At 42.9% G+C, this 22,772-nt stretch overlaps 1 protein-coding gene across 2 annotated transcripts; it reads right to left on the bottom strand.

The window, feature by feature from the left end:
- Positions 1-739: 739 nt before the first annotated feature.
- NIT2 (nitrilase family member 2) lies at positions 740-21,567 on the bottom strand. 2 transcript variants are annotated; one of them, XM_045036813.1, is made up of 11 exons: positions 20,925-21,567; positions 17,499-17,617; positions 15,897-16,017; positions 14,751-14,839; positions 8,562-8,655; positions 7,976-8,050; positions 6,835-7,021; positions 5,011-5,109; positions 2,819-2,874; positions 2,378-2,470; positions 740-2,272 (listed from the first exon to the last, which is right to left on the bottom strand). In XM_045036813.1, the coding sequence occupies exons 1-10, from the start codon at positions 20,950-20,952 to the stop codon at positions 2,379-2,381; spliced, it is 960 nt and encodes a 319-aa protein (XP_044892748.1). In that variant the 5' UTR covers positions 20,953-21,567; the 3' UTR covers positions 740-2,272; position 2,378. The 2 variants fall into 2 exon arrangements, with proteins under 2 accessions (XP_044892748.1, XP_044892749.1); XM_045036814.1 differs by having other exon boundaries at positions 740-2,470; positions 6,835-6,913; positions 20,925-21,548.
- Positions 21,568-22,772: the final 1,205 nt, after the last annotated feature.

Genomic DNA, 22,772 nt, shown 5'->3' with positions numbered 1-22,772 from the left:
CACCCAGTGCTCATCCCAACAAGTGCCGTCCTCAATGCCCATCAGTCAATTTACGCCTCTCCTCCCCCCCTCCCACCGCCACCAATCTTCAGTTTGGTCTCTGTATTTAAGAGTCTCTTATGGTTTGCTTCCCTCCTTCTCTGTTTGTAACTATTTTTTCCTCTTCCCTTCCCCCATGGCCTTCTGTTTTCTCAACATAAAAAAGACAAACTTCAAAAGAAGAAAAAGTAATTAACCAGCCTTCACTGGTAATTAAAAACTTTTGCTCTGTAAACAATACTTTTTAAAAAAAATGAAGACTTTTTTTTCTCAGACTTGGAGAATATATTTGTAAAACATGACACGCGACAGATGGTTTTTAACTAGAGTATATAAAGAACTCTTACTGATCAATACAAGGATAAATAACTGAATCAAAACAGGGGGAAAAGATATGAAGGGACACCTCACTGAAAAGGATACAGGAAAAGCACAGGAAAAGATGATCAGCACTATTAATCATCAGGAGAATACAAAGTAAAACCACAATGAAATCACATCACATGCACATTAAAAGAGCTAAAATCAAATTATCACACCAAATACTGGTGAGGATGCGGAGCAACCGGGACACTGACAGACGGATGGCAAGAAATAAAATGGCACAGTCACTCTGGAAAATAGTTTGGCAGTGAAATACACATAGGCCCCTGCCATTCCACCCCTAGATACTCAAGAAAAATGAACAATTTGTACAAAATGTTTTCTAGCAGCTTTATTTCTAATAGCCAAAAACTAAAAAGTCGAATGTCTATCAACAGGTGAACAGATAAATACAGTGGACTACCATTCAGCAATAAAAAAGAAATGAGTGATACACACAGGAATGAGTCCCCTAGTAATTACGATGAGTGAAAGAAGATGTAAAAAAGTATACATATGGCATGATTCCACTTTTGGGTTATAGAAAATTCAAACTAATCTACAGTGACAAAGCTGATCAGTGATTGCCTGGGGAGGAGAAGAGTGGCTGAAGGGATTACATAACAGCTTAAGAAAACACCAGGGGAGGGTTCATTATCTTGATGAGAGCGCTTTCATGGATGTATACATGTGTCAAATTTTACCAAATTGTAGACTTAATTTTAAAACGTCATTTGCCTTTTTCACTCCTGTACTCCTCTGGGTATACAATGCCGGTTCCCAAGGGTTAAATGACACATGACGATATCATCACTCTTATAGCTAACAGAATGTGTGCTTGTGTATTATTGTAAGGTTTTGTTTTATTTTCCAGGATGATAAATATCTCTACATATGTAAACAGTGGTGTGCTAGAGCAGGATTACACCAGCTCACAAGTGCCCACTGTGCATCTATTTCCAACTCTGTGTTTAGAGGGGTCATGTTGATAGTCTGTACTTGGCCACAGTGAAAGTATTTATACCAAGGAAATTGGCAAATACTACTGCAACTACTGCAAAATCAAAATCAGGGCCTTTTTTTTTTTTTTTTTTTTTTGGACAGCTGGTTGTTAAATGTTTATTAGCCCACCACCAACTGTAACATACATAAAAACAAAGTTCATTGGAATCCTTAATTTTTAATTGTGCGAAAGGATTCTGAAAACCACTAGGCTAAAACCACTAGCTTGCCTTCATCAAGCTAGAAAGTGTTACTAGGGAGAAAAGCAAAAAGACAAAGATATTTTCAGACACTCACCCCATCAAGAAAATCTTTTACAGAGACTCATACTTTAGTTGCCTTGACCAAATGCCACTGCTGCCATTCTTCCACAGGACTCCCTGTTGATACTACCTTTTCTCTAAGACCAGGAGGGTCTGGGGTTGATTCACTGGCTCCTTCTTGAATTTGAAGAGCCCCAAGGCTGCCGGGAAGGGATGGGGCTGCCATTTCCTCTAGCAAACACCAAGGGTCCATAACTTTGCTTTCCATAGCTACTCACAGACTAAAAATATAAACTTCAACATCCTACTCAAGAGAGAGTGGCACCAGACCAAATCTTCTACGTAATGGATTCTAACCCCAGCAGTGAGATAAGCGGTATGTGACATAAATCTATCGGTACCAGGTGAAGCAACCACCAGGATACCAAGATCTGATACTTTCACCAACTGCTATGAAGCAACTTAGAATGGGAGTTATGGCCATCTCCTTTTCCTTCTGCTCGCAAGGCTAGCCTGAGCCCTTTTTAACTATCTAATATGGTGTGAAAAATATCATGTGTTGATGCTCCATCATCTCAATAGAGAGTTCCCAACAAAGGAAAAGTCTGAAATTAGAAAAAAAAAAAAAATCTCCTTAAAGAATTCAACAGGGAGTTGATTACATTGCAGAAACATCATCCTGTTTTTCATGACATGTTAGAAGCATAAACCTTAGGGCTTTTTCGCCTCCACTGCGTAAAGGTCTGATCGCTTCTGGCTAAAAATGGGGATTTGCTGGCGTATTTCAGCCAACCTCTTCAGGTCTGCAAAAACAGGAAAGTGTACTATTAATAGGATGTAACTCCTCACTAACCAATGAGAATTTCTTCCCCAAACAGTATAAAAACCACCAGACTCTCGGCAAGTAACTCAGGAATATAGAGGCCTTGTCCAAAGGCACCCGGTGACCTGGTGGTCCCGCTGGAGTTATTTCAAACCAAATCAAGAAAACTCAACCGGAATTATAGCCCCCAGGGTTTGGCCAGAGAACCAAAGATAAACGAGAAGGTGGCACAAGGGAGCCCCTCCAAGCGACAGGAGCTTCACAGCTAGGAATCACCTCAGACCAATGGGGACGCCAGAGACCTCAACCGTGCCGCAGCAGATCTTACCTATGTCTGAATACACGATGGTCTCTTCAGTGCCAGCCTTGGCAAGGACATCTCCCCTGAAAGAGATTCGGAAGGGAGTAGGTCACTAATGTTTGTGGGTATCAGGATCCCTATTTTGTCCCACCTCAGGCCTCAGGGGAAGGAATCTGAGATTAAAGACAAGAAAGGAGGGACATAAATTCCTGTTCCACCATTTAAGTAGCCATTTGGCCTTGTGCTAAGTCACCTGCACTCTCCATTTCCTAGTCTATAAAGTGGAAATCAGAGCTCTGTGAGGACTTAGATTACAGAGTATGTTCTGTAAACTGCCAGCTGCTAGGAAACGGTAGTTCCTCCATGATTACAAACCTCTGAAAACAGAGCTACCTGTAAACAGCGGGAAGCTCTGTCCCGTCCCTTCCTGAGTGCAGATCAGAAAGAACCCTTTCGGGAGGGTGGTCTGGCTCTGCTCCTTCATGCTTTCCGAGGCTGGGGATGGTAAGGTTGGGTCTGAGCACAGCCCTGTGGTGCCTGGACCTCCTTGTGCCTGTGGTCCCTGGGTCCCTATGTTATTGGGTTTCAGTTTTTGAAGGAAAGGTTTCAGCCTGGGGTCTGGATAGAAGTGGTGTGTAAAGCACACCCCAATAGGAGAGGAGCCTCACACTTAGAAACAGGAACACTCCCTCCCAAATCTGGGGAAAGGCTGATGTGGAAAAGATTCCAGTGCTGAGTCTCTTGGCCCAAAGCAGGGCTTCAAAAACATCTAGTGAAATGAAATTTCTCCAAAGCACAAAATAAAGTAATCTGACCTAACAAACAATCTGATACAGTAATTGGTTCCGTTTCCCAGATGGCCACAAACAAATTTTTGGCACAAATGAGCTACAAACATCATCATTAATGCCACTTAACTGAATTCATTTTTATTCTTTTCTATTTCTTCCCCATTTGCTCTGGTATTCAAAGATCTCCCTCTCTGGGTTAACCCCAGGCAGCCATTCCTGATGTCAATATAAGACCGAGGGCCCCCAAGTCCTACAGATAGAATTCTGAAAAGAATAAAGTACAACTACTTTGTGTCAGAAGCAGCCAGCCTGATCAGCAATGAAGTTCATCAGGAAAACCCTAGCAGGGAAGCAGAGCTGCCCAGAAGGCCAGGAAGCCTGTCACTAACAAATGAACAGAGGAACTTGAACCAAGTTTAAGAAAATGTTCAAGACAACTTAATCCTTCCAGTCTGCCAGTGCCTTCCAAATCCTAATATGCAGGAGGCTCCCTGGAATCTCTCACTGGTCTTATCTTCCAAGGCCTTCCCCTATCACATTCTTTCATCTTTGGGGCCTAGAAGGTCAGAAGAGAGAATTTCAGACATACCCTAGTGATATATAACCCTTCTCGGCCTTGTTACTGGCATATTTATCCTGAAATTATGTAAATACACAGCAGTATGTGTGTAATCATACAGATGTGTGAGTGGTATGGAATAAATCAGAGTTCTAAAGTCAGAAGTCCTGAATCTAAACACCAGTTCTGACTACTTTATCCCACGAACTTCAATTCTACCATCTATAAACTGAGCTTAACATAGGAAAAGTCTCGTTCACATGGAGGCCATGTGTGTGAAAGTGCTGTGGAAACCATTCAAGTACAGACCATGAGTTACGTACAGTAACATACAACTGGGTGTGCAGGTGGGAGAACTCCCATGCTGGCTTCTCTAAGACAATGCTTTACACTCTCACAGAGGACAAGGTCACAGTTTTGGTTAAATGAACCCATCCTCCCCCATCTTCTAATCATTATGCAGGGAGCAAAATCCTCACCCTATAACCCATTTCTGCTCTAGAACGAATCACCTAGCTTAAATTTTAACCAAAAGCCAACAATCTGAGAGCCTCTTTTACTAAAATCACCCACCCATGACTGCTGCCATGCTTCCCCCATGTGATCCAAGTCTGACTGACAACAAAATCTACTCAGAAGCTCAGAAGAGGGCTAAGGTCAAATGCTCAATCAAGAAAGACAGCAGGCCCGATTCTTTCTCACGTGGTTTCCAAGTGCAAGTGTCTCTCTCAGACAAAGTGGAGACCAAGGAGGCATGTGAGGATGGGGGGTTGGGAAGGGGCAGGGCTGGTGGGGAATCAGACAACCCACCCCCCCAGTGCAATCTCTCCCAAGCTCCTGGAGAGTCTTTCCCTGCTTAGCCAACTCACCAAGGACTCACAACAGTGCTGTGTCCCCAGGCAACATAGGAGGCCTGATCATCCCGGGCAGGAGATGCCGTGGCCACATATACCTGATTATCAACAGCCCTGTTGTCAACAGACAGAAAAGAGGTAATTCATATATTATAGATTGGCAACATTTTTCTATCCCAAGGGTACAGATCCTTCTTTTAAAAACTGGGACGGAGTGGGGGGTGCCTGGGTGGCTCAGTTCGTTAAGTGTCGGGCTTCGGCTCAGGTCATGCTCTCAGTTTCTGAGTTTGAGCCCCGTGCTGGACTCTGTGCTGACAGCTCACAGCCTGGAGGCTGCTTCAGATTCTGTGTCTCCCTGTCTGCCCCTCCCCTGCTCACGCACGCATGCTTTCTCTCTCTCTGAAAAATAAACATTAAAAAAAATTCTTTTAAATAAATAAAATAAAATAAAATAAAATAAAATAAAATAAAATAAAATAAAATAAAATAAAAACTGGGACAGGATAGGCTGGCTCAGACATGGAAGGGAACAAACGAAGACATGAAACCCTCTCTTCTAAAAGTATATTTAATGCATACGCCACTTCTCAACTGGGAGTGATTTTGCCCAGTAGGGCCATTTGCCAATGTCTGAAGACACTGACTCTGACTTTTTGACTTTCATGATGGGGGCTGCTATTGGCACCCGGAGGGTAGAGGTCGGGGATGCTACTAAACATCCTACAGTGCACAGAACAGCCCCTATAACAGAGAATGAGCTAGTCTAAAATGTTAATACTGCCACAGTTGAGATCCTGGCCTGAGCCAACTTTTTAACATATAAACGAGATCTTCTCTGGTTAATCAAGTCAAGGTGGCCAGAGAGACTGGACTGAACTTGCTGGGGCCAAACACTTTGCAGGGCTGCGTGGCATCTCCATGCCCCCAGTGGCCGCAGCCCTATCATCTCAAATTAGGTAAGAATTTCAGGTGGTAGGCTGGGTACATCAAGCCACCTCACCTGGGAGCATCCTGGGCTCAACCAACAGGTCCATGCCAGGCCATTCCGCTATCTCCCAAGCTTTTCCTGCTCCCTACAAGACTGCATTAATTAATATTCACAGTATCAGACAGCCCTACCCCATCTTCCACCAAGCAACCAACCAAACACCTCTGCTTCCTCCTCCAATAAAAATTGCCATCCTCTTTAGAAGTGAGAATAGTGGCCACATCTGGGCAAAGGAGAGGGCAGACGGAAGGGGCAAAGGGGAACATTCTAGAGATCCGCAAGTGTTCTATATTGACCGCGGCCAGAGGTGCATACACATGTAAAAACTCCCCAACCTACAGACTTAAAATCAGTGTACTTTCCTCTAAGTATAGGATACCTCAACTAACAGAACTGTAATGGAGAGAGCCAGTGTCTCTGACCAGTATTTCATGGTTTTCAGCACACTTTACACAGACACACAAGTCACACTCCTTTCTCCTTCCATATTACATCCACCTCAGCCATCTGCCCTTCACCACTCACTCCTCAGCCTCAGGGACCCAGGTAACAGCTACTGTGACATGCCAAAGACACTGTGCAATGCCTGGGATTCGCAGAATAGAAAAACAGTGTCTTGGCAGGGTATTCTAGGACTAGCAGAATGAGGTAAGGGCTGGGGTAGGAGAAGCATCACGATCCAAGCAACATAGTCAACGAGTGATTCATCCTTTCCCACTGCATCTGGATGTCAGGGCACCTGAATCAGGGGCAGCATCCTGTATCAGGAAGGTTAGTTCTTCCCCCAAACTGGAAATCTCTGCAACAAGGCAACACTGACACTTGAAGGTGTGCCTGAGATGCTTTCTTACCGGCCTCGTTGAAGCAACTCCCAGTGGGCTGGTCCAGTGGTCAAATTAAAAGCTCCAGGATATACCAACAGCTGGCAGCCTTGAGACAGAACGGCCAGAGAAGAATGGGTGCAGGTTGACACCACCCCACACTCAGTCCCCATTTTGGTCCTTACCCAGTGGGGAACAAACTCAAACTCTCCCAAACCTAAAAAAAAAGATGTCCGCCAAGGTAGGATTCCTTTGGGGACACATACACACTGCACACAGACACAGAAGAACAGTGCTATTGATGACCGAAACCACGGTATGTGACTTCACAGATTTCTGTCAGCACCATATGGCCAGCTCTGCGTGGCCAAGGACCACATTTTGTAATGCTTTTCAAATGAAATGAGGGGCAGAGTAGGTGCTCTAACACTGACAGAAGTACACAGAGACCGCCAACGCAGAGCCTGTGCACCCCCCACCTGTTTGCTGACCAGGCAGTCACAACGCCTGCACCCATTTCACTTGAAGTGACAGTCAAGTCCAAATCAGAGTAGCTTGGACAGTCTAGTGGGATGCTCCTATTTGTTGACTACCACAAGAAGAGCTTTCTAAGCTCTCCTTCCTTAGTCTCCACCCCATGCCTATGAAAAAATGGAGATCCACGCTGCTGTAAAGATTAAATAATTTACTCAAAGTATCACGTCCATTAAGGGAAAGAGCTGGAACCAGAACCCAGATCTCGTGACTTGGCTCCATGCTCTTCCAGGACAGCAAGGACACTTGTTCTCTGGACCAGAATGTCACTGACTACATTTGTACTGTGCCCAACATGCAGGACCACTGAGTGTGAAATCATGACAGGCACCATAGACCATATCCTCACTTCTAGCGGGCTCCAAGCTACTCTTTCCAAATACAGTAGCAAGAAGGGTTCGAGGGGCAGAGAAGATTTAGGAGCATGGCTCCTGCTTAGCTCCACGGTGTGCTGAAATGCAACCTCCAAACAGCTGTGCTGTCCATGTGCAGCAACGTCTGAGCAGCCGGATGAGGGTGGACAGAGTAAGGCTTCGCCTCCGGTTTTTCTGACCAAGGGCTCCCTCCCTCTACCCACGAAGACCAGGCCGGAACCAAACCTGGAAGCACCTCCACAGCACAACCTCGGTGATCTCACCTCTCTGCGCGTAGATTTGTGCGAGCTCTGCAAAGCGGATGTCGTAGCAAATGCCCAGGCCCACTCTACAGTAAGCTGTTTTTCAAACAGAAAATGCACAAATGAAAAGTTAACCTCTTTTGCAACATGGCGTGGCAGGGTAAAGCCTCCATTTGAGATCACCAAACAATGAAGGTAATACATTACCCAGGGCCCATGGATGGAGAAAATGTACAAGCTATGCCTGCTTGGATTTTCCCTCACGAAGACATCATTTATGTCAGCAGATTAGAAATAAGAAGTTCATTGTAATTGAATGCTTACTGTCTATGTGGGAAGTATTCAATCACAGCCTGACAGATAAACTCTGGAAGTGATCATACGAATAGTCTGTGACCAAATGGCAGAGCAAAATCATGACAAACCCGTAGTTCTCCATTCAGCCCACTATTTCTAGATCTCTGGCCATTCTATACCCTTCTCATTTCTGGTCTTATAGTCAGGGTATGTAAAGAAGTCGGGGAGGAACATAAGAGAAAAAAAAAAAAAAAAGAACGCCTGACCCTCGTCTACTGAGACTGCTGAAACAGGTGAACTTAGTACTTACGAGTATCAAATGTGGAGAAACTATCACCGGGACTCAATGTTTCAGATTCGTGAAATGTAATTTTCCCCGGAACGTCAATATCAAACAGATGGAGCTGCATCACAAGTAACGGATTTGGTTACCTCTTTTCCCGCAGGGTTCACGGCAGCAATTTACAAACATCCTTCCATGCCCAGAAATAGGGATGCTCTAAGATCAACTATACAAATAGTAACCCCAACCTGCCCACAACCCAACCCACAAGCTGACATCTTATCAAAATGAGCTCTAATATACAAAACTGGAAAAAATCCACAAAGCGGTAGTTTTATGACACTTCTTTCCTATGTAGTATGCAAGGTGATATCTAGGTTTCTTACGGAAGGCAGCTAATGTGTTACTTTCTTATTCAGTATAAATGCTACTGAAGTAGTCTTCATCACAGAATCATAATCAAACTGACACATTGGCAGGAGAGGTGGAGAGTGGGTACTTAAAAATCGGTACAATTTTCCCAACTAAATGCAACAATATATAAAAAGTGCAACACATCATCTGAAATTGGATTTATTCAAGGAAAGCACGTGTTAACATGAGGAAATCAATGTAATTTACTACAAATAGCTAACAAAATAAAGGAGAAAAGTCATATGAACATCTTAAGAGGTACATAATGAGCATTTGGCAAACTTCTAAATCCATTCATATTTTCAAAACAAAAGAAAAAAACTCTTCTGGGAAGGGTATTCCCTTACTCTGACATAGCATCTGCAAAAGTAAAAAAGGAAGGAACATCATACTTAACAGTGAAACATTAAAAGCCTTTTCATACTGAGATCAGGAACAAGACAAGGACTCCTCCTATTCAGAGGATCTCAGAGATCCTAACCCAAGCAACAAGGCAACAGAAAGGAATAAAAACCATGAGGATGAGAAAGATAAAATTAACTCTGTAATTATTCTCAGATGATATAACAATGTACCTACAAACTCCAAAAGAAATCTACAGCTGAAATTAAGGAGTTTAGCAAGGTTACAACATACAAGGTCAGTACTTTTAAAATTAGTTGTACTTCTATATACTAGCAAGAAACAGAAAATGAAAAGGCATCAAAAACCACCAATTAGGAATAAATCTAGCAAGTGATATACAAGACTGTACCCAAAGCACTATAAAAACAATTCAAGAGAAATTTTTAAAAGCTTGAATAAATGGTGGGATATACACATTCATGGACTGGAAAACTCAATACTAAAAATATGCACTTCAAACAGTGAGGTTACAAGCACAAATAGCTAGTTGTTTAGCCCCAAAGCTAAACAACTTTAGATAGAACAGAGGAGCTGAGGGGTGCCTGGGTGGCTCAGTCGGTTAAGCACCGGACTTCAGCTCAGATCATGATCTTGTGGTGAGCCCCATGTTGGGCTCTGTGCTGACAGCTCAGAGCCTGGAACCTGTTTGGATTTGGATTTTGTGTCTCCTTCTCTCTCTGCCCCTCCCTCACTCATGCGTGCACACGTGCTCTCTCTCAAAAGTAAATAAACATTAAAAAAAAAAAAAGAATGGAGAATCTGAAGTTACTGCCTACCTCACAAAGGAAAAACAGTATGGTGTTTGAGTACAATGAAGTTAACTACTTACTAAAACAAAAAAATTCAACCCTTTTCAGAGTAATATAATAGAAGCTAGAATCTCAACAACATAGAATCCAATATGCAATCCAAAATTACTAGACACACAAATAAGAAAATGTTACCTAACTTTAAAGAAAACATAATAATCAATGAAGCAGACCCCAGCCTGAGTCAGATGTGATAATTACCAAAAAGGAGCTATTAAACTAGGCTCAAGGTTATAAGGAGAAATATGCTCTTAATGAATAGACAAAGAGGATATAATTAGTAGAGAAATAAAAGTTTATCTGAAATTTTAAAAGATTTCACTGGGATGGCACAGAGGAGACTAGGGATTACAGAAGAAAGACTCTGAGAACTTCAAGACAGATGAATGGAAACTGTCCAAGCTAAAGAAGATAGAGGAAAAAGGTTGGAAAAACAAAAAACTGGAGTCTTGGAAACCTGGTTTGGTAGAACAGTATCAAAATTGAAGTCCAATAAGAAGAGAATGGAACAGAAAGGCATTTAAAAAAATAATGCCCCAACGGGACGAAAGAGTTAAATTTACAGATTAAAGAAGCACAAAGCAGGGCTCTGGGTGGCTCAGTCAGTTGGGCGTCTGACTTCAGGCTCAGGTCATGATCTCACAGTTTATGAGTTTGAGCCCAACATCGGGCTCTGTGCTGACAGCTCAGAGCCCGGAGCCTGCTTCAGATTCTGTGTCTCCCTCTCTCTCTGCCCCTCACCTGCTCACACTATCTCTCTCTCTCTCAAAAATAAGTTTAAAAAATTTTTTAAAAAATAATAAATAAGCACAAAGCAAGAGAAATAAAAAGAAAACTATATCTACATAGGCACATCAGAGTCAAAACACTGAGAACTAAAGATTATGGAAAACATTTTGAAGGCAGACAGAAAAACACCACGAATTACATACAGAACAACAATACAAATCACCACCGAATTCTTATCAGAAAAATGCTTAAAAAGAGGCTAGGAAATACATGAAAAACATTGCTCAAATTTCTAAGAGAGAAAAGAAAACTGTCAACCCAGAATTCTATTCCACCAAAAATATCTTTCAAGAATGAAGACAAAATAAAGATATATTCATAAACCAAAACTAAGAGCATTCCTACCTACCAGATCCTCACTACAAAAATTCTAAAGGAGATCTTTCTGTTTGAAGGCAGATACCAGACAGAACTAGGATCTTTAGAAAGAAAAATACAAAGAAGCTAAATATTTCAGCAAACAAAATAATTTTATCTGAATTTCTTTACATACAAATGATTACTTAAAAACTTAGTGTTTTGTGGGATTTATTATGCAATACGTATGACAACTATAACAGAAAGAGGGGAGAAGGAAGGAAATTGATCTATATAATTGTGACGTTCTTAAATTTCATATGAAATAGGAGGATATTAATTCTAAGTAGACTATGAAAAGATAGGGTGTGTATGGTAATCCTCAGGACAACTTAAAAAAAAAGCAAAGAGGTATAACTAAAAGCCAATAGTTAAATTAAAATGGAATTCTAAATAATACTCAACTAAACCAAAAGAATGCTGGAAAGAGGAACAAAGAAAAAAACCACTAAAATGTCTAATGCCTAAATCAAACCATATCAATAATTACATTAAATATAAGTGAAGTCAGTGCTCCAGCTAAGAGGCAGAAATTGTCAAAATGAATAAAACAAGACCCAACTGTATGCTAGCTACAAGAGAATCATTTTAATTATAAAGATACACGGGACTTCAAGCTGTATTACAAAGCTGTAATCATCAAGACAGTATGGTACTGGCACAAAATCAGAAACTCAGATCAATGGAACAGAATAGAGAACCAAGAAATGGACCCACAAATGTATGGCCAACTAATCTTTGACAAAAGCAGGAAAGAATATTCAATGGAATCAAGACAGCTCTTCAGCAAGTGGTGCTGGGAAAACTGGACAGCGACATGCAGAAAAATGAACCTGGGCCACTTTCTTACACCATACACAAAAATAAACTCAAAACGGATGAAAGACCTAAATGTAAGACAGGAAGCCATCAAAATCCTCAAGGAGAAAGCACACAAAAACCTCTTTGACCTTGGCCACAGCAACTTCTTACTCAACATGTCCCCAGAGGCAAGGGAAACAAAAGCAAAAATGAACTATTGGGACTTCATCAAAATACAAAGGAAACAATCAGCAAAACTAAAAGGCAACTGACAGAATGGGAGAAGATATTTGCAGATGACATATCAGATAAAGGGTTAGTATCCAAAATCTATAAAGAACTTATCAAACTCGGGGCGCCTGGGTGGCGCAGTCGGTTAAGCGTCCGACTTCAGCCGGGTCACGATCTCGCGGTCCGTGAGTTCGAGCCCCGCGTCAGGCTCTGGGCTGATGGCTCGGAGCCTGGAGCCTGTTTCCGATACTGTGTCTCCCTCTCTCTCTGCCCCTCCCCTGTTCATGCTCTGTCTCTCTCTGTCCCAAAAATTAAAAAAAAAAAAAAAAAAAGTTGAAAAAAAAAAAAGAACTTATCAAACTCAACACCCAAAAAACAAAGAATCCAGTGAAGAAATGGGCAAAAGACACGAATAGACACTTCTCAAAAGACATCCAGATGGCCAACCAACACATGAAAAAATGCTCAACATCACTCATCATCAGGGAAATACAAATCAAAACCACAATGAGATACCACCTCACACCTGTCCAACTGGCTAACATTAACAACTCAGGCAACAACAGATGTTGGCAAGGATGTGGAGAAAGAGGACCTCTTTGGCACTGCTGGTGGGAATGCAAACTGGTGCAGCCACTCTGGAAAACAGTATGGAGGTTCCTCAAAACATTAAAAATAGAACTACCCTATGACCCAGCAATTGCACTACTAGGTATTTATCCAAGGGATACGGGTGTGCTGTTTTGAAGGGACACATGCACCCCAACGTTTATAGCAAAACTATCAACAATAGCCAAAGTATGGAAAGAGCCCAAATGTCCATCGACTGATGAATGGATAAAGTAGAAGTGGTGTGTGTATATATATACAATGGAGTATTATTCGGCAATCAAAAAGAATGAAATCTTGTCATTTGCAACTACATGGATGGAACTAGAGGGTATTATGCTAAGCGAAATTAGTCAGAGAAAGACAAGTATCATATGACTTTACTCATGTGATGACTTTTAAGATACAAAACAAATGAACATAAGGGAAGGGAAGCAAAAATAATATAAAAACAGGGAGGGGGACAAAACAGAAGAGACTCAAATATGGAGAACAGAGGGTTACTGAAAGGGTTGCAGGAGGGGGGATGGGCTAAATGGGTAAGAGGCATTAAGGAATCTACCCCTGAAATCACTGTTGTACTATATGCTAACTAACTTGGATGTAAATTAAAAAAATAAATTAAATACACCTGCCTAAATAAATAAATAAATAAATAAAATACAAAGATACATTCAGGTTGAAAGTAAGGAATTAGAAAAAAAATGTACCATACAACAGTAAGTATAAGATTAGAATGGCCATGGCAATATCAGAGATAAACTTCAAGACAAAGATTATTGTGAGAAAGAAAGGGATTTCACAACAATAAAAGGATCAATAGCCAAAGTATTTAACAATCTTCTCAATGTATTTGCATTTACCAAATGTCAACGTTCCCAAAGTGATCTCTATTTTCAGTGCAATTCTTTTTTTTTTTTTTTTTATCATTCTAAGTATTTGCTTTATTTATTTATTTTTAATTTAAATCCAAGTTAGTTAACATTTAGTGTAATTACGATTTCAGGAATAGAATTTAGTGATTCATCACTTACATATAATACCTAGTGCTTACCCCAACAAGTGCCCTCCTTAATGCCCATCACCCATTTAGCCATCCCCCACCAACCTCCCCTCCAGCAACCCTTAGTTTGTTCTCTGTATTTAAGAGTCTCTTATGGTTTGTCTTCCTCTCTGTTTTTATCTTATTTTCGCTTCCCTTCTCTTATGTTCATCTGTTTTGTATCTTAAATTCCACATACAAATGAAGTCATATGTTTGTTTTTCTCTGACTTATTTTGCTTAGCATCATACACCCTAGTTCCATCCACATTGTTGCAAATGGCAAGATTTCATTCTTTTTGATCACTGAGTAATATTACATTGTATGTATGTGTGTATACATATGTATATATATACACATGTGTATATATATATGTGTGTGTGTGTATATATATATATATATACACATATATATAGATACAGATATAGATATAAATATATTGATATATACACATATACCACATCTTCTTTACCCATTCATTAGTCGATAGACATTCGGGCTCTTTCCATACTTTGGCTATTGTCAATAGTGCACTATAAACACTGGGCAATTCTAATCAAAGTTCCTACAGATTTTTCCTTTGCTGAAACTGACAGGCTAAGTCTAAAATTTATATCAAAATGCCAACAGGCAAGATTCGACAAGTTGACTATACCAACTAGTCAAACGCCCCACATGTGTAAAATTTGATGAGAGGAACTAGGGGATTTCACAGCAAATTCTCAAGAGGTAATGAGGCTTGCCACATTCCCTACTTACCTTTCTATATTTTATCAGTAAAGTTCCATCAGGCCCAAACACAGCACAGGTGTTATAGAATTTCCCAGCATCCTCTTCAGGAACAGAACCTTTCATTGAGAAGAGAAACACAGGAGCAAAGAAAATATTCTGAATAAAGCACTCTTGTATGATAACAAGACAAACACTTGACAAACTGTCACTTGGGTCCAACAATAAAGCATACTATGTTCTAAGGGTTATTTAATTATGTTCTTTTTTGTCTTCTTTAATATGATGTTTCAGAAACAAACTCCAGAGTAGAGATGAAATGTAATTAAGTCAGATGCCAAAGACAGGTTCAAAAATAACCAAACTGTTTCTGAATTCTGCTTTGATCTTGAGCTACAAGATCTGTTAATCTATAACACTAGAGAAACACAGAGGATTCACTGTTGCTCAACTTCAAATCACCAGGTCCTGCAAAGTAATTGTATCCCCATTAGGCCTCATGATGGGAATGGAAGCCAATCCTGCCATCACTGAATGTAGTTCCCGCATTTCTTTTTTCTTGCTTGTCTTTTCTTCACCTCTCATCTGTTTCTAATTCTTTTAACATGTCATAACAGAGAATAATTGTTTGCTAGATCTATTGAACAGCTTTACTGTACTGATTTTTATTTAAGCAAATACATTTTAAAAATTTATTTTGAAACCACATTTATTTCAAAACCATACTTCTAAAGCTACCTTGATATATGTGGCCTCTTTATGAGAAAACAAAATTTCCTAACGTTGTATTAGTATAATGAAAGACACTCCAATACAGTGTTTTCTTTCCACATTTCCACCTGCCCTGTATTCCCATTCCTTCTCCAGGGAAAAGTCATCATTATCAGTTTGGTGCGTCTTTATACCATACTTACTATGTGCTATATATACAAACACATATGAAAATATATAACCTTTCGTGGCAGGGATTAATCTGAGAGTGCCTGTTCATATCATACGGAACGTGCTTCTTCCACATACCTGTGTCTTGAACATTTTTCCACATGATTACGTAAGATCCACCTCATTCTTTCAATGTCTGACTTACATGCTTTGTATTTGATTGCTTAAATGAAACAAAAATTATTTGGATGTTTCTCATGTTTAGGTCATTATACCTTGAGGGTAGGAAGTTACCTCCAATGAGATATATGCTGCACTCCTTTGCTACTTCAGAAAGCTTCTGTGTAGATTCACCAGGAATTTTCTCAGCATATTGGGGAAAATATTTCGTGCCATATGGACAATTAAAGCATTCCTAGAATAATGTTGGCAGAGAAAAGGGGGGGGGGGGAAACCGTGAAAATAGCCCACCCATTTTAAACTTAAACTCAGAAGACACAGCTGCCTCTTTTAGCCCTGCTCTCAAAAGGGTAAAACACAGCCGATAAGAAAAACACTGGCATCCTAGCCTGTGGCCCCGAGCCGAACTTGACAGCTGGCTCAGGTTGGGCCAGAGGACACAAGTCATGTGTGCTCTCTCAGATCCCTGTCACCCCAGCAAATCCGCCTCTCCCTCGGTGTCCGCAGAACTCTGAGTTCCCACCCTGGGCACCTGAGCCCCATGACAATTGGTTTTAATCATAGGACTTCGGGTGTTAGAATGAATCCATTGGCTCAAAACTATATTATTAACTACGTAAAGCAATAAAGCCTGTGTTTGAAAAAATATAGAAATCTCTCATTCTCCAGGATATGCTATCTGCCACAGCTCTGTGAGAAAAGAAAAGCAAAAACTAGACTTTGATTCTAATTCATCATTCACTGAGACTGTGCACCAGGCACTGTGCTAGCAAACTCAAACCTGAGGATCATCAGCTTACACAACACACGTTAGAGAGGGCACATGCAGAATTAGGTGCTTTCATTCTCGCTCCTGGCAACTTAAAGCAACAAGTGACCGTGATCAGGGTACAGGCGAGTCCCATAACTGTGGCCATAAGGAAGACTGGATTCACATTAAGATCTCAAGCTCCCTTGTTAAAGATTCTGACTCACTGGCCACATCTGTGATGGACTGGAGCCTAAAACATAAGGTGGCCCTGAAAATTCTCTAGTCAATCTAAGCAGGGTTTACAAAGGGCCACCTCCTCCCCACAGCGCAAAAGGGAGAGAGGAAGAGGGGGCTGCCTGGAATAGTTCAACCACTGATCCCAGTAGTCCTTTGCCCCAAAATGCAGTATAGGCATGTCTTAGCATGAGCAGAACCCAGCTCTGGGCCAACACTACACCTGCTGACAAGCAAATGTGGTGCAACCTTTACCTGGTTCTGTTCTAAAAGCAATCACCTAGGAAATACATGCAGAGCCCTACTGGCTTACTACAGGCTACCATATTTAGGAAGATACTGCAGGCTTCCTAAATGTCTCTAGTAATTTCCAGTTTTCAACCATTTGCTAAAAATGTTGGAGCCTTAGCACTACAATCAGTTATGTGTGCCATGGTCCTGGAAAGACTTACTTATACAAGGAAAGAAGGTAAGTATCCAAGGCACTGAGTATTCTATCTTTAAGTAAGCCACACAACTTACCAGGATTCTGAACACGACAGATGATCCCAAAGAGCTGTAAACACGCTGGCACATCCTATCACAAAGACCCTTAAACATGGAACAATCCTGGGGACCCATAAGACCCTGCTGGACCCCAGGACACAAGAAGACAACGAGAGGTAGCAGCCAGTATTCTACTGGATCAGAAGTTCCCAGAGGGCAGCGGCCACCTCCGCCTCCATACTTACTGGCAGAGAAACTATTTTGGCTCCTTGTGTTGCTGCCTCCCGCACGAGGCCACAAGCTCGAGTGAGGTTATCTGATTTGACGGACGAAACCTGAAGTTGGATGAGGGCCAAGCGGAAAGCTGAGGACGAAGATACAAGAAAACAGCTGTCAGAAGACCTGACTCCTGGATCAAAGCAACTCTCAACCAGAGACAGGTTCTGCACCCCCTCCCCAAGACATCTGACAACGTCACCACTGTTGGGGTGCCAGTAGCTGCTGGTGCGTAGGCTTCAGGGACATTGCTAAACACGCCACCGTACACAACAGTCCTTCACAACAAAGAATTATCCAACCCACAATGTGAATGATGTGGAGGCTGAGAAACCTGGGGACAGAGCAACACCTCTGGGCGAGGCCCCACGCCAGCACAAGAGCCTCAAGCGAAGCAGGCAGGGCCACCTTCTTACATACTACTGAGAACACGGCTTGAAGGAAGAATGAACTTGAAGATGGAACTGTCCCTTACAGTTTGCTCTTGGGACTCAAGCTACCCCTGTTCCAGATACGGAGTGCATCTTAGTGCAGGTGAAATCCCTTGGAAACTACCCAATCACTGTGACCTGGGGCGGTCAGCCCAATGGAAGGGGAATTGCCCGCCTCCACCTCCCCACCACCAGCTGGGGCAGGGAGCAAAGGTCCAGCCGCTGGAGGGAGGGAAGCCTGGCGGCTAAGGAGCTGCACATGTGCTTAGTCACGGGGCAGGGCCCCTGGCCACCTGTGAGGTTTTGCTCTGGCCCCATGAATATTCCTGTGCCCCCAAAGAGCACAACATTAAGTGGCAAATAACACCACGAGAGGTTGCAAGGGAGACTGTTAGAAAAACCTAACAGTGCTTTTTCCTGTTACTCGAGTAAGAGGCTCCATATTTTTATCAGGGACTGAGTCCCACAGAGCCAACAAGATTTGCTGTCAGCCAAGAAGGTCAGGGGTTCTTCCAGGCTTATTCCTTCTTTGAGCTAATAACCACACCCTATATGTGCTTTTCCTATATTCTCTAGAGTTCTCTTGTAACTCTTATAGTCATCACCCACTGGTTAATAATTTTTTATATACAATTTCCCGTGTTCAAGTGACTGGTGTGGTTTCTACGTCTTGCCTGGACCCTGATTGACGCAGTTTTTGCTCCTGGTCTGACGGGAGGCGACATTAAAGGATCAAAAACACGTGGCAAGCTATGAAGCTCTGCAAAACTTCAGGAATCTTCAGTAAAGGCCTTCCCTAGCTTCCCTCCCCCACCGCTGCTCTAGAAAACTAAGCTCTAGAACCTGAAAACCATTAGAGTTCTCCCTCTGGGTATCTGCTGTACTGGTGCAAATGTCCCCAGAAGAGTCAACACCGACAGACCCCGATCTCTGATGGCCTGTTTGGCCCACTGTGAACCCTAAAAGTAGGAAAACTCAGATGCTCCATTCCTTGGTGTATCTTAAAAACAGTGAGAAGAGCTAAATGTAACCCTGAATGTAGCTTGTTGAATAGTTTCAGAATCTGAATGAATACAAAGGAATCTAAAACAAGAAACGAAAGCTGGGATAACTTTGGAGCAAACTTTAGCTGTCACCAGAACATCACACAGACCTACTAAAAGTCTCCACGGTAATTCAGGAGCTGGGCTTTGTCTCTGCTCTGGAGGGATTAAAAGATGAATCCACCATGGCTATGCTGAGAGTTTCCTCTCTCCCTCATCCTATCCAGAGAGTCCTGATCCAGGCTTGGGACTGTCTGACATTCTGCAGATTACCCACTCCACACAGGGGCTGAGACACAGAAAGGCTACCATCGGGAAGTTTCTTGATGTGGAAAACAATACTAGTCAATTCATCTCCTCAGCTGTAAAGTGAAAATTACAATGACTTTTAAGGTTCCTGGCTGCCCTAATATTCATCATCATCTAACAATGAAAGACTTACCAAAGGGGGTAAAAAAAAAAAAAAAAAAAAAGGATAAAACATAGTAAAGTGAAGGGACCAATGTGGGAAAAGCATACGGAATGTGCCAGGCCCTCTATACATGCAAACATCTGTGAAGCGTCATTAACACTATTTGGTAGATGAGGAAATTGCAGGGGGGGAGGGAAGCTGCGCAAAATCAGTGAACAAAGTCAGTGAGACAATCCAAGCCAAAATCTGGAACTGTAAAGCAGGACAGGAACCGCATTTGTTTGTTTCTGGGTGGGCCGGGGAGAGGTCATGTAACTTGAAAACACTCCTCAAGGAAATCAGACACCATCCTCAACACCATCACGAGCCACACCTCTCAAGCCCACCAGCCTCAGTCTCGTCCTGGCTCTTCAGAGACAGCAGGCACATCCAGAGGCAGGTGTGTAAAAGGACTTCCATACCCCACATTCAGTCAGCCACTGACTTGCTCCGAGCACTGGCAGGTTAAAATGAAAACCAGAGCACTTGCACAAACCTTAGCATCTAGTGGGGGCCTCGCAAGACCTCAGGAGGGGCAGTTGATGTCCATTTTACAGGCCAGGAAACTGAGGTTCAGAAAGATTAAATGACCTGTTGCCACAGACTGAGGCAAAACTGTATTAATCCAGGTTTCCAGACTAGGGGTCCAGGACACTCCAAAGCCTCATGTGAAAGGATCGGGCAAAGACCTGGGAACAAAGAAAGATGGCTGGAAACGCCCCCTGGGGCTGATCCAGGATAGACTTGTGTAACATGTAATACCTAACCCGAAAGCTCAATGTCCAGGTGCAGAAACAGCTTGTCCAGTTTTTTCTGTTTGGGAAGAGGGCATTCTCCACTGGGTGTGACGGGCGGTGCAACATGGGGCAAGTTAATCAGGCCTCTTACCATACAGCCCAAATCAGAGAAAAACGATGCTTCATTTTCATATGACGGGGTTCAAAACACAAATAATTAGGATACATGCTTTTGCAAAACTCAAGTTAAAAAATCAATCTAAGGTGAATACAGTGAACGCGACACCCCCTGGATAGTCTCGCTTTCTCATGCAAAACCTAACAGCCTCCAAGAATCCCACAAGGCAGAGGTTCCCACACTCGAATAAGTCTCCTAATTACTGAAGGTGCAGTCTTCCGGTCGGGGCGGGGAGAAGAGGGCGCGGAACTTGTGTGCACCCGTCTCCCTCCTCTTCCGCCGCAGGTGAATTTGCAGCCGGCGGTGCCGAAACGCAGCTAGAGCCACGGGACTCAGGAGGAGCCCTGCAGTGAGCAAGACGCGGGCCCTTCCGGTCGCGAGGCCTGGCGCTCCCGAAAGCCTGGACTCCCCGGGAGTGCGCGGGGCCGCGCTCCGCCGCCCGAGACCTCAACCCCGCGGGCGCCGGGTCAGGGAAGGCCCGGGACGCGGCGGGGACACAGGCGGAGGCGAGGGGCTGAGCCGGCGATCCCTCCCCCGGGCCGCTGCACTACTTACTGGCCATGGCTCTCTCGAGCAGCACCATGGGCGGCGCGGCCTGACCCGGTTCCCTGGGCGGAGAGCGGCGGCCCGGCGAGAGGCGGCGCAGAGCTGCACGCAGGACTTGGTGCGGCCGAGGCTCCGCCTCCGGACCGCCTCCCGGTGCCGCGGCTCCGGGGAGAGCGTGTGGTCTTTCCCGCGCTCCAACACCTGTTTAGGTGTCCGCTGTTGGCGCCACCAAGGAGCAAACCATGGACCAAGGAGAAGCGACGAATAACAACACGCTCCAGTAAAAGGAATGCAAGGCAAAGGGGTACATTGGAGTGGTGTTCAACAATTGGCCAGCGAAAGGATTGAACCTCTTGCTGGTTAGAGCACCTCTAGCCGGCAATAATACTGTATATGCTGATTGCCTTGGGCTCCTTGAACAAGTCGCTCTGACGACTGGGGATGGAATGGGATGGAATGACCTACGATGGTTTAGTCACGCAAGACATCAGTGGGATCTGACTAGAAGGCTGCTAGGTCATGGAGAAGAAAAGAGCGACAAACATTGTTTCCTCAAAAATTCAGACCTCTTACATACTGAAATATGCTAATATTGTGTGAGGACTTTTGCATTTGTATTTTTTAGGATTGTGTGTGTGTGTGTGTGTGTGTGTGTGTCTCATGTCTTTGTGGTTTTTGTTGTCAGGTTTGGGGATCAAAAATCACAAAACTAATAAAATCTTGCCATCTTTTTCTTTTTTTCTTTAATGCTCTGTCCTGGTTTTTAAAAGGATACTCTAGAGGCGCCTGAGTAGCTCAGTCGGTTGAATTTCCCACTCTTGATTTAGGCTTGGGTCATGATCTCACAGTTTATGAGGTCGGCCTGCGGGCTGCCTGCTTGGGATTCTCTCTCCCTCTGCCCCTCTTCCCTGTTTTCTCTGTCTCTCAAAAATAAATAAAAGGATACCCTTAAAACATTTTTGGAATAATTGGGGCTATTTATGAACTGGATATTTGATGCTTTAATGAATTCTGTGTGATGATGACATTGTCATTATGCCAGACAGTATCTTTACTCTGAGGAGAAGTATTTGCTGAAGTATTTAAGGGTGAAGTGTCAGAATATCTGACTTGAAAATGGTACGTAAAAAGAAAATATGTGCTTATACAGAGACAAAGCAAAGGTGGCAAATTAAATCTAACAGGAGAAAATATAGCTGTTCGTGTACTACTTTAAGACGTTTTTAAAAGTTTTTAAAACTTTCTTAAGCTGGGAGGAAATACATAGCAATTACGGGTTTTATTTTTTTTGAAGATTCAACAATCTGGACCTGGATTTGTAGCAAGAAGATAATAATCTGTTAATTTCTGCTATGTTTAATTAGCCCGCTGAGATTCCTGCGTCAATACTGGCCACTCACAACCTGTCAAAAAAAAAAGGTCACCCATTTCATTTAGATTTGCAAGTTCATTGGCATAAAGTTGTATGTAACAGTGGTACCAAACATGGCTGGGCATGTTATTGGAACATCGAAGCAGAGACATCCAGTAGGGAGTTAGTCCTAAGCCTCAAACTCCCATATGCAGGCTGGAGGCTGATTTAGGAGTCATCAGCAATTTAAACTAAGACAAAACTCAATATGGGTGACAAGTTGCAAGTGGACTATGAAAGGCACAGGTGTAAGAGGGGCCTGTGAAACCTGATAAGGGGCCACCTGAGAGGTAGGAAAACCAGGAGAGAAAGGGACTTCAAGACCAAGAGTCTGTGGGCACTGTCTTCCCTATGTCGCATGCAGGGAAGCCAGTGACTTGGATTCTAGGGAGGGAACGGTAAGAAATAATACAAGCTGTTCTTGAACTTTCCTTTAGAACTTTCTG

This window comes from Felis catus, chromosome C2 (assembly GCF_018350175.1).
Source record: "Felis catus isolate Fca126 chromosome C2, F.catus_Fca126_mat1.0, whole genome shotgun sequence".
In the NCBI taxonomy this organism is placed as follows: domain Eukaryota; kingdom Metazoa; phylum Chordata; class Mammalia; order Carnivora; family Felidae; genus Felis; species Felis catus.
This window is presented reverse-complemented; position numbering and strand designations above follow the sequence as displayed.

Excerpts from the sequence above, each read along its gene's own strand:
- NIT2 (XM_045036813.1), bottom strand. The coding sequence starts at position 20,952 with ATGGTGCTGCTCGAGAGAGCCATGGCCA. Across the intron at positions 5,110-6,834 it reads GAGTTGCTTCAACGAGGCCG|GGCTGTTGATAATCAGGTAT; the intron begins GTAAGAAAGCAT and ends TGTTGACAACAG. Across the intron at positions 2,471-2,818 it reads CATCGTGTATTCAGACATAG|ACCTGAAGAGGTTGGCTGAA; the intron begins GTAAGATCTGCT and ends CTGTTTTTGCAG.